General features: G+C 38.4%; 1 protein-coding gene across 4 annotated transcripts in view; it reads right to left on the reverse strand.

Moving 5' to 3' along the window:
* The window catches only part of MYH10 (myosin heavy chain 10), a 78,772-nt gene that overhangs the window by 47,116 nt on the left and 18,758 nt on the right, over positions 1-12,898 (reverse strand). For 2 of the 4 annotated variants that reach the window (XM_048491232.1, XM_048491228.1), the window contains exons 4-7: positions 11,464-11,491; positions 6,901-7,003; positions 3,001-3,030; positions 672-689 (exon numbers count right to left, since the gene is read on the reverse strand). In XM_048491232.1, the coding sequence (XP_048347189.1) occupies positions 672-689; positions 3,001-3,030; positions 6,901-7,003; positions 11,464-11,491 (179 nt within the window). The remainder of the gene's footprint in view (positions 1-671; positions 690-3,000; positions 3,031-6,900; positions 7,004-11,463; positions 11,492-12,898) is intronic. The other 2 variants (XM_048491230.1, XM_048491231.1) reach the window with 2 other exon arrangements.

Below are 12,898 nucleotides of genomic sequence, written 5' to 3' on the forward strand. Positions count from 1 at the left end.
GTTCGTACTGCCTGGTTGTCATAAACAAGCAAATTTAGATCTTTGAATACATTAATTTTAAAAATGTAAAAGTTTTAATAAATACACAAAATAAAACTTTTTATGATGATAAAATTATTTTCTATGAAGCATTCAAGACACATTTCCCATTTATGTATGGGTCTTATAATGCCTGGCATACCACTTGACAGTGTTGTAATACTATTCTAAACTGAATGCATCCTTCTAAGGTCAATGTCTACTGACTTAGAAAGGTGTAACTCTACTTAGGCCTGAATTAATGTTGGCATGCACTACATGGTTCCACACCAGGGATTTTGGGGGGGGGGGGGGGAGAGAGTTGTAATACGACTTAAGTGCCAGTGAGAAACGAGGGCTACAAATGAAACAAACATATATGTGAAAATTGGCAGATATATCTAGAGAGCATCATTCCATTCCATATTGTTCCACAGAAGCGTTAAACCTAGATAAGATTATTTGTGCTGCATTCCTAATAAAATCAGGGACATCTTGGAAAAAGCATAAAAGAATGAAAATGTGATTACATGCAATATCATGCAAATCAACAGTGCAATGATAGTTAAGTGAGGGACATTGCTCTCAGAATCCCTGCGATTTGACTCATCATGAGATCTAGGCAAGAAGCTAGGGAGCTACATGCTACTCACATACAACAGGGATCCACTCTGTATTTTAAAATGACAATGAAACAGAATGTCAATGATAACGAATGAATGAAAACCACAGAAACACACTGAGATTAAAGATTCACAACACTCTGATTCCTACAATGACCACTAGCTAAACAGATTTGAATAAGCTTCCATCAATGCTCCCTCTGCCTATCTCATTCCCAAATAAACCTGTTCTAGGTCCAAAGAAAGCTGTAGGTTAAATGACCTCAGGGAACACAACGTTCCAACTGATACTATGCTCCAGATGCTAATCCAATGACACTAACTTGTGGATTAAAAACCAGCTAGTTACCACAATGATCAATCAAACCTGTAGATGAAAAAAATAAGTTGCCATTCCTTGGTTTTCTTAAGAATCAGGCATTATTAGTACTTTCCTGCCAACAGAACCAGCTTCATGTGAACGGCAACTAAGCAGCTCAAGCTTAGAGATGTGAAAGTCTAGAGCCCTGCCCCCACCCCCGCCATGGAGAAACTGGAAATTTAGAGAATTACTTAAAAAAACAAAAACACCTTCCCATGATTTTTTTTCTTCTGACATGAGTACAAAAAAATTTAAAACAAGGCTTTTACTCACTAAAAATGTGTACTGTTAAATTTATATGCAAGATCTGCAGAATTGGAAAATAATTATGTATCCTCTAGACCAGGAGTTCCCAATTGTTTTGAGCCTGTGGACATCTTGGTAATTCCGATATGGTGTGGTGGGCACTGACAAAGTGGCAACCAAAAATGGCTGCTGAAGAAGGTGGAGCCTGCCATAAAATGGCTGCCACAGCTTACCTTCAGTTATAAACCAACAATACATGTGCTGTAGTGGCAGCTGCTGCCAAAAAATGTGCACAGCTTATCAGATCTCTAAAAGTCAACCAGAAGCCTTGCTGGGCAAAAGCTCTGCCCTATTCCTAAAAACACCTGGTCAGGGACAAACAGAAAAATCAGGGACAAACAGAAAAATGTTGGTGGGCATTTTGGAACCCATGGGCACCATGTTGGAGGCCTCTACTCAAAATATACATAACATTTTCAAGTATGTTTTGTTTAAATGTGACTAGTTTCAACAATTAATATGCTATAATAATATGTATAAGAAGCTATTTAATAGTTCAATAGTTCAAAAAGTTTAACTAAGTATCCCAATATGCTGCTAATGGTATTGTGACTGAGTGAGACTATTTCTGTCTAAACAGAATTATTTGTTGTTCACTATGAAATTTGTGTTTTCAGTTCTCAGCTATTATTTTTCATATTTCTCAGACAATTATACATGTGCTACAGTATCAGTTTACAGCTCACTCTTTTCAGTATTGTATGGATTTGTAATTTTGCTTGCAAGCAACTAATGTATTTACATTTTATGGATCATAAATATGCCAAACAGGAACATTTTATATGCCAAATTATAAATAATATATTTGTTGTCAAGCCAGAGAAATACATTTAGTGCTGAGAAGTACTGTAAATATTTCTATTTCCCCCTCAAATTTTTGTTTTTTTCTGGGAAGGGGGGACGAGAAAAAAAAACTTCCTTCCATGGCTTCAAAATATCTGAAAATTTTACATCTCTACTCAAGCTTGCTCTAAAGATCCACCCACCATACTGATCATTTTGTCACCTGGCAAATCATGGACTGTTTCATATTTACCTGGCAAATCAGGGACAAACTTTATCTGCAACCCATACTTCAATAGCGTAACCCTGAGCAGCATTCTATGTTTCTAAGTACACTTACATTAATGGCCTTAGAACTCTATGTAGGAATGCCCTGCAAAACACTGGCAAAACTCCTGTTAAGTTTAATATATTTTATTTCAGTTTTAACAAGAGAAGAAAAATAAGCAAGAACAATTTGCCCTGAGATTTAGGTATCAATCATCTTATCACTAAATTCTAAGAGTCTCCATTCCCTAACTAGTGTCTACATGAAAACCAACGTTGTTATTCCCATATTGTCCTTGGTCCCTAGGACTATAAAGCTTTGCTTTGTCCTGGACTACAAGAAATCTATAGCATATCAGAACTAATACTGCCACTTTCTCCACCACACTGAAGGAGTGCCCAATAAACTTAGAGAATTCATTCACTGCTTTACATCACAGAATACATACATTAAAGGACTGCTAATGTATTGTTGTGTTTCTGTATAAATGCAGTAGTGAAGTTTCCTGGTAGCAACATGCCTGCCTCAGAAATCACTTTTATATTTCAACTGAATATTAACAGGTAGTCTTTGGAAAAAATGTAAAATGCAACTGCAAGATTAAGCCTACATGAAGTTTAGAAGCATAAAAAACCACTTGCCTGATGCTTCATTGGCTTAGGTGACTCGGGCTGTTTGTTGCAAACAAACAAATTCACATGTTAGCAAATCTAACCTTCTTCCCACTATTCAGATTTCACACACACACACTACTCCTAAGCACACAAGCCACAACAACGGCAATTTTTTTCAGAAAGGATTCAATTTTATTTATTTATTTGTTTGTTTGTTTGTTTATTTATGGGATTTTTATACCGCCCAACCCCCGAAGGGCTCTGTGCAGTGCACAACACAAATTTCACATATCACATATACAGGTAAACCCCATTAAATAAGTAATTTAAATATAAATTTAAAATTGTTTAAAAATACAGCAGTAAATTTAGTAAAATAAAATGGTGTCTGCAACCCCAGTTAAACCCTCCCAAGGAGGGGAGGTAGAATAGAAGTGGGTCCCCTAGATGACAGGGGGACTCCGAATCCGGAGGAATGGGAGGGGCACCTCATCAGCGGCTGGACACTCCAAAAGCCCGGTGGAACAGCTCAGTCTTACAGGCCCTGCGGATTTCACCAAGATCCCGCAGGGCCTGGACAGCTGGAGGAAGAGTGTTCCACCAGGCAGGGGCCAAGGCAGAAAAAGCCCTGGCCCGAGTGGAGGCCAACCACATCATTGATGGGCCAGGAACCACCAGTAAATGCGCCTCTGCTCAACGCAGAGGCCGAGTAGGGACATACTTTAATCTTCTTGTTCAAAGATACCTATATAAAAAGTACTCTCTGCTCTTAGGATTTGGGGTCCCCTGTATTAAGAAATCTAACAGTGGCTTCATTTATAAAAGTTCTGAAGTGCAATCTGAAGCAGAATTAAACGCTTCTGAACTCGCTGACTTCAATGGGCTTAGATGGCAGAAAGTTTTTTTTTTTTTGGATTGCTACTATGGAGTGAAATATGCACTCTGAAACTGTAATTAAATGCAATGTTTCCAACAGACTCTGTCCAGAGCTATTACAAAAGCACATTTGTCCCTGAGCTACATTAACATTTCAGTGTTTTATATACACATATCAATGCTAGATTTCAACAACTGGAATGTACATCCAGGGCCTCTAAATAAGCACACAAGATGGGCAAGAGCTGCTCTTTTTATTTTTTGTAGGAGCTGTTCTGTTCTCTTTTGTTAAATGGGTTTGCATACACAGGAATCGCCAGTTTACTAGAGAAAACGTGACATATACCAATATGAAGATCCACACGCATTAGATCCCTGCAGAGTTTACCTCTCAATCTGTCAAAAAGCATAAATGGCTGGTGGCAGTGGAGAGTGCCATCAAGTCATAGCCAGCTTATAGCCACCTCACAGGGTTTTCAAGGCAAGGAAAGTTCAGAGGGGGTTTGCAATTGCGTGCCTCTGCATAGTGACCCTGGACACTGGTCTCCTACCCAAGTACTACCCAGAGTCAACCATGCTTAGCCTCCAAGACCTGATGAGATAGGGCTGGCCTGGGCCAGTAAATGGCTACTGTATCACAAAAACTGGCCAAACAGTCTGAGGACCAGCATTTATTTCTTCGAGGAGGTCCTTGCAGTGGGCTGGAGAGCAAGACCCGAACACAGTGTCTTTGGAAGCTGGATTGGGCTCATGTGCCAGCAGAGGCATATTTAGGAATAAAAGGCTGTGGAAGGAAAGTGAGGAGAGGTGGAAGTGAGGGGGCTGTGGCTGAGATTCAGGGTAGGGGGAGAAAGAGGAAGGTTGGGGCTATTGGTGGAGAAATTTGGGGAGTGAGGAAGATGGAGCAGATGCAGAAAGGAGGAAAGAAGTGCGGGTCTGAGGGTGAGACATTTTGTGGGGGAGAGTGTATTGGGCAAGTGATGGAGAGATGCTAAATAAAGGGCTGAGAGAGATGGTATGGGGGGTGTCTCCCTCCTGCTAGGAGAATAAGAAAGGAGACACATGTGTGTAGACATATTTCAGGGAACACAGCTCAGGGAACTGCTTTGATGCAGTTATTTAGAAATGGGTACCTGATTGTTGCAGGTGCGTGTGTGTGTATGCAATTTTAGTTCTTGCCCTGGGCACCATTTTCTGTAGCTGTCCCCCAGTGTGAGGTAGTTCAAGCTAGCCAAAACCACCAGTAAGCTTTATGGCAGGAGGAAACAACACATATAGGGAGGGATTCTGCATTTTGCAGGGACCAAAACTCAGAGAGTGGGCATAGTATGTGTACTTTCCACACAGATAAACTGTACACAGATGAAATGGAACCTTGCCAGAGAAGACCAAGCTATTCACCGTTAGAACGGTTGTGTGTTTTGCCCCACTACACATAATTCCCCAATGCAGTATTTTATTTTTTCCTCTCATATGAGTTTATGTTAGCTAATTTAAATTAAATATGACAAAACTGGGGCATGGGCTACATTTTAGTGACTGGGGGAAAGGATACATTTTATGCCACATATAACCAACACTGGAGATAGCCTCCCCACACAAACACTTATCATAAGAATAACATTTTGTTGTTCTGAAAGGTGCTACTGGACTCAATCTTTTTCCTCAAGAACCTTTATACTAACAATTTAAGAAAAAAGACCTATTTTAACATCCAAGAATTAGTACAAAGTTAGGGTAGGGAACATGTAAGGAAAGTGTGGGTATATTCAGGAATTACATTAAACTATTGCTTGTTTAAACCAGTTTGTTACACAAGCCCTTGTTAGCCTAGCAGATACATATAAAAGGTCAGAGCTTCTTCATAAATCCCAATTAGTTAGCTAGCTGCCTGTCTCCTTTTCCTGTCTTCATGGAGAATCCTGAGCAATCTTGCATTGCAAGGCTACTGCCAATGTCTCACTATGCAGCCCACTTACTGTTGGTCAGCTGCAAAACACAGGAAGAGCAGGAGAAACAGCACAAAAGAATTAGCCTTGGTCTGGGCAAACCCCCAACATTTTGACTTTGGGTAAAGATAGTCAGTTTCACCCCTCCTTTCCGTCTAGCAACTTTGCTGAATTCCTGATGTTTTAAATTCTTAAACAAAACAGATATTTTGAGACTTTTTCCTCTCCTCTTGTTTTCATTTTGCTACTTAAAGAAAAGGCGAGATGGAGGTCTGATACACATAGCTGCTTGGTCAGTGATCAATAATGGAGAGCAAAGGCAAAAAAAAAGGAAGTGTCCTCAGAAAGCACCATCAGTAACAGAATAAAGCTGGAGTGGCAAGGTGTTTGATAATCTGTGCTTTTCTTTCTCTGTGTGGAAGGTTACAAGGGGGCTACTAGACAAACAGGGACTTTAAGCACTGAGATGTCACAACAGATTACACAGTACAAACCTCAGTTAAGCCAGGTACAAGCCCTGATTCATAATTCAAGTTTAGGACTCGCCAACACATGACAGCCTGCAATCCTACTTCCCATTAAACCAGCATTTAATAAAGCCATGGTTTAAAAAATGTAGTTTATTGTGAAATCTGAATGCAGCCTCAGTTTTGCGTTTGCTAAACAGGGCTATTGAATTAGAGAACTGATACAATTGAGCATATAAGTATAGTAAATACAAAAACCCAACTATCAATAGGGTACATTTTAGATTAAGAATTTAGCATACTATAGCATACAAATAGAATTTCACAGGATTGTTACTGAAAGTATTTTGAACAGCAGTAACATTACTGATAAATGCACATATGAAAATCTGAAATGTCCATCTTCTGGGTATCCAGTCCTTTTATGTTTTGCTGCTTTTAATGGAGCACAACCAGAGCACAACTAAAACCCTGCTATATTTTCCAAAATATTGGCCTCAAATACTTGCAGACCTGGATTCCAACTACTAATCACCTCTATTTCAATTTACAATTCTCATTAAGGAGGGCTTCAATAGAAAGCAATTCATGGAATAATTATACAGGACAATCAGGAAATTCTAGATAAAACTTACAGGAATGTTGTGGTCCTTTCTTCCTTTATGAGAGGAAGCAACATGTGCAAGATACTGAATAACTTTCTTGGTGTTCTCTGTTTTCCCAGCACCTGATTCACCTCTGCAAGAATACACAATGACAGCTAAATTTACAAGGAAACAGTAGTGATATCTTCACTGCAACTTAGTTATTAAGACATTAAGGTATTTTCATGTCCTGACATACTTTAAAACAATTTTACAGCTTACTTAAATTACTGTTGTGCAACTCATGATGTTGTGATTGTAAGCACTTTTCACCCAAGTGTTTTTTTTTAATTCTTGAATTCCAGAAGTGAAAGCACAGCAAAACAGAGAAAGACAAAACAGCAACAGTTTGTATGATTAATTAGTTTGTAAAATATTATTCACAGTGTATGTGCAAAGTATTTTGCTGGTTTTATCCTACTTTTCTTCACAAGTGCCTTTAAGGCAACCTGCTATAACTTTCATTTCACAAATACTGATAGGCTGCTGTAAGGATTTTAGTTTATGACTGCCAGAGTAGCAAAAAAAATCCGATTTAAGAAGGCAAATTTCTTGTTAATAAGATAGTATCGAGCCTAACAGAAGAAGTCAGAGGTAAGCAATGGCAGAATACCTCTAAACACCTCTTGCCTAGACAACAATATGGGTCACCATAAGTCAGCTGTGACTTGAAAGCAGTAAATAAAATAAATAGAAGGTCATGGTAATTACTTTTCTATCTCCTTTGTGACGCGCATATTGTGTGCTGTGAAATTTCTGACTTACAGCAACCCTATGAGCTAATTACCTTCAACTTGTCCTATCATTCTACAGTCTTGCTTAGGTCTAGCAAATTGAAGGCAGTGGCTTCCTTTGTTGAGTTAATCCATCTCAAGTCGGCTCTTCCATTGGGATGCTCAATGATAATTCATTAACTCACTACAGACAAAAATAATAGGCTTCTAACCTACTTAATTATAATTTTAGCATCAAAGACAAGCCTGACAAGATCAGTGTTAACAGACACACTCTCCAGATCGCTACATCTAGTAGTTCTTGAGTATGTCAGATGACCACAAGATGCTCTAGTTCTAAATATCCCACAGCACGTTTTTGCCAACCATTTAAGATTCCAAAATCACTGCTTTGGAGTTGCAAAGAAGGAGGAGCACTGAGCAGGACCACAGACTCCAGAGAGCCAGAAGAGCCTTCCAACTAAGGTGCAAAGTTACCAAGATGGCAAAATGTTCTCAGGAGGGTAATGGAAGGATAGTTCATAAGGTTAGAGATCCCAAGCCTAATGAACTTTTTCAAATTAGTTTGCTTTGGCGGCACAAAAGATAATGATATTGGAAGTACAGAATACTTCCCCGGGATATTATTAGAATAAAAACAGAAATTAGCATAGATAATGAGCCTACTGGGTGGATGTACAGGTTGGAGAAACGACTTGAAGAATGGGGGCAAGTCATTTAAGTCATTCACAGACAACTCTATTTTATCCTACTGACAGTAACAGCACTTTAGAACTGGTGACGCTGGGTCACTAAGTTAGAACAGACCAGTATTCCCTCAGAAGATCCACTGAAGAAGAGCCATGTCACGCCAGCTTTTTTGCATGGCCAATTCCCTCCTTTATCAGTAGAAAGATACCTGCAAACACTCAAACCTCTGTGATCAGAACTATCAGAAAAGTGGTATTACCAACAAAAGAATCCATCTAGCAAAAGTGAGTTGTGCTGAATAAAGGGCGACTTTTGCTGTCTCCCCCTTCCTATAGCAGCCTGCCATGACCAGCAAAACCATGCTTATGGAAACTAATAGACCAGCAGGAACAGAACAGGGGCAAAATGAGATCTTCAGTGGAAGAAGAAAATCAATAAAAATCAAACACAAACATACTGGTAGAAAAAATGTGCTTCCACAAGTGGAAAAAGAGGTTAAATTGAAGTCATTAGTTGAAAGTACACCAAAACATTTCTACAAGTAGAGTCTATCAGAACCATTGGCCTGTTATAAGGAACACGCATTTGGGCCTGGGTTACCAGGGTTTAGGTATCAGCTTAACCATCGCATTTCAAAGCAAGTCTCACAATTTTTTAATGATCAATCAATATGTTTATTCGATCTTTGAATAGTTATTTATTGTTTTACTCTTTTTTACTCTATTTATTTGAATAGTTATTTATTGTTTTACTCTTTTTTGTACTGATCACAGACCAAATAAACATATTGATTGACTGAATTTAGGATTACAGACATTATGGATTATGGTACATAAGCAGCTGGTGCTGAACATAGAAAAATATGTTTAATTCCCATTCAGTCCCAAGGTGGCTAGCATGTTATTACATCACAATGTTCACGTACACTATGTGACAACTGTGAGGAACCCAGGATACTGTCACATCACAGCAAAAAGCAAAGATATTATAGAAGAGGTGGGACCAGTGCTGAGCCTGGTAGTGGTGGAAAGTGGTGTCAAATCTCAGCTGACTTATGGTGACCCCAGCAAGAGAAGCTCAGAAGTGGGTTGCTATCACCTGCCTCTATGTAGCAACTCTGGATTCGCTTGGTGGTTTCCTACCTATCCAAATACTAACCAGGGTCGACCCTGCTTGCTTCTGATATGTGACAACATCGAGCTAATACGGGTCACAACAATGCAAATTTGGCTTTCATGTTCAATCTGCCAGTATAAATAGGAGGAATAACAGTGCAATTCTAAGAACACTTTTCTGAGAATGAGGCTCACTAAATATACTTAAGGAGGATTCTGAGAATACTGGTCGAGGATTGGACAGCATGTCTGTGAACTCCACGTGCACATGCCTAAAGCAACATGCTGTTTTTCCATTTACATACATACACAAGCCTTTATTGGCATAGTCAGAAAGAGTTACACAAATCGGGAACAACTGCATGAATACATGACAGATAAAAGGCCCCACGGGAAGCACAACAAATACGTTCTACTGGGAACTCTCAACTATCTCCGCAATGAAATTGGTGATCTCTTCACAAAGACCGGGGTCCGAGTTGTTTAACAATAGAGATAACCTAGTCAGATCAGGCAGCCCAGATTGGAAGAAAAAATGTAAGTTGGTATATTTAGATCTGATGTTATCAAATCTGGCGCAGTGCAAGAGTTGGTGAGTCAGGGTTTCAACCACATTAAGTTTGCAACTGCATAACCTTGCGGATTTATCTAAATTGATGAACCTACCCTTTAATAGGGCAGAGGGCATAACGTTAAAACACGCAGAGGTAAGGGCTCTCCTTGCGCGTGGGTTCGTTAAGGTATGGAGGTAATAGGCCCATACGTCTCTGTTCAAAATGGAATTAGGAGTTGTGTTGGAGAGCAGGTTCGTTTGGCTGCTAGATGTAAATTTGCACATTCTAGATCTAAAAGCCGATCTCTGAGGCTATTGCACACTTCTGAATAGGACATTAGGTACAGTGATTCAAAAGGCAGGCCGATGGAAATAATCTTTCTCTCGGTTAGGGAAAACCAGGGATTAGCCTGAATGTCCTGTAGTGTCAATGAGACAAGGGAGCGTTCGGATGGCAGGTAGTGAAGGTGGAGCCAAAATCTGAAGGCTCTAAGCCAAGCTTTATGTTCCAGGGTGTTTTGCCCCAGTTCTAAACACAGGGCTGTGTAAGGGACGCAGTTTGGAACTCTCATTATTTGGTGGAAAAACTTGGATTGGGGGACATTCAGAGCTTGGTTCACTGCTTGGATCCCATAGAGTAGTTGGGATTCAACCTTTGCATTGAAGATCCTTAATGCAGCCGGAACAAATGAGTGCCCTCTGCTATAAAAGAATCGAAGAATTCCAGAGATACTAGGGGAGGACAGAGTGAACGCTGCCTTTTGGTGCAAGGACCAGGAAAGATTGTGTGAAAAGGTGATGCCAAGGTATTTAAAACAATAAACTTGCTCAAGAAGAACATTGTTTAGTTTCCAGAAATATTTTTCCATTTGAAGATTTACATAATGTATATCATACTTATAAGAAAATGTAAGACATATATAGTATCAAAACAGATGTCCAGCAATTGATGAAGGACTACACAAAGGCTTGGATCCCACAGAGAATTTCTGAAGACAGAAAGCTTTTTGCCAATTCTCCCCTCTTGCTGCAGACTTCCAGCTTCCCACTCATATTGTTCTTGGGAATCCCCAGTCACATAAGGAGCAGCATTTTGAGGAGCATTATGGGTTTCAGAGAGGAGAATGCAAGGATATTCCATTCCATAGACAGAAATCCCTTCTGCCTATAGAAACTACCAGTGGATACAAGCCCCGGAATCATACAAGTACTCAATGGATTTCTAGTACATTCTGTCCTGTTTCAACATCTTCAAGAGTACCATCGGCTGAAAGTACAGTCCAGAATGTTCCACTGCTATTACACGTAAAATGATCTAACATTAAACAATGTCTTGTTTTAGCGATTTATACTTCAGTGCACTGCTTTTTAAAAAATACAAAGCCCATGATTGAAAATCACAGCAGTCACTTCCTCTTATTATAAATCAAGAGTTGCATACTCAAGCATGATGTACACTTACGTGCAAAGAATTGATTGGTCCTCACGATCTGTACAGGAAAAGCAACAGAGTAAGTTATGACTGAAGTTTCTGCCATTCAGCAACAAGCAAATATGTAACAGTCGTATCTAGATTTAATAAATATTAAAGTCCTCTAAATAGTATGTGCTAGGAGTACAGACTTTACTTCCATCCATTTCTTTAAATATCTTTTTAAAATGCTGTTACTGAGATGAAAATATAAACAGTGAAAAGGCAAAATACATAATACTGTTTTTCAAATGCCTTGAGAATACAAATGATAAAAATGACTATTTGAACAGAGAAGCAAGCCAAAGTAGCCACATAATTTGTTATTAACCAACTGGAGAGAGAACATGCACAGTAGGACCAGAAGCCATTAAAAAAGGCCAGGGCCCGTTTTAGTGACCAAAATGTAGAATACTTGACTACCCTCCAACTTCAAGTTCTTTGCCCTTGTTTTCTGATTTTCTGCCTCATGAGTATAGCAGTCTATTTAAGATCCTGTTGTTTTCACAATGAACAACCTTCCATTTGTAATTATTCTTAAGATTTGTCTTTTATCACTCTTAAAAATGACAAAGAATTAGTAAAACATCTTTTTAAAAAAAGAATGTTGTAGTTACTCTAATAGAAATATGATAAAGTTGAACCTGATTTGTTCAACATTTTAAACTCAAACAAGGTTGCCCCTTGTTAGCATTATTATTTAATATCTCATTGGAGCCACTAGTAATATTAGAGAATCACCTAATATAAAATGTTATTAAAGTTGGAGTCCATTACTATAAGATATTTGCTAATGACACAGTTATATTTTTAAATGATCCAGAAAACTCCTCAGACACTTTAGGAACTCTAATAAACTAACACAGAAAGACAGCAGATTATAAATTAAAGATCAAAAAGACAGAGGCACTTTTTTCAATGTAAATTTGGGAAGCCTGTCTCTGCAAATATGCCTAGGGGAATGATAGCTATCAAAATTTTTGTATCTTATTTGGGAATCAAACACAGCATGAACAATGAAAAACTATTTCATAACAACTGTAAACTTCTTTTATCAGATACAAAAAGTCAACTTGTTTTTCGGAAAACCTTTACCATATCCACTATGAGTCAAATTAACACTGTGGAAATTATACTGATACCCAAAATCCAATATGCATTACCTAATTTACCAATAATTATAGCTGATTAATTTACCAATAATTATAGCTCTCCATCCTAAAGAACTGACAATCTATGATTAATGATCTTATATAGAACAGCAAAAAACAAAAATTACATTATTAGTAGCACAGAATAAAATTATTAAAAATTAATTAAAATTAATCAAAAATTAAAAATTACCAGTAATAAAAAATTAAGTAATCCTAATATAAAATTAATCCATGATGTTTAGGTGGTAGTGGAAGTAGAACCTTACTGTAGA

This window comes from Sphaerodactylus townsendi, linkage group LG03 (assembly GCF_021028975.2).
Source record: "Sphaerodactylus townsendi isolate TG3544 linkage group LG03, MPM_Stown_v2.3, whole genome shotgun sequence".
NCBI lineage: Eukaryota > Metazoa > Chordata > Lepidosauria > Squamata > Sphaerodactylidae > Sphaerodactylus > Sphaerodactylus townsendi.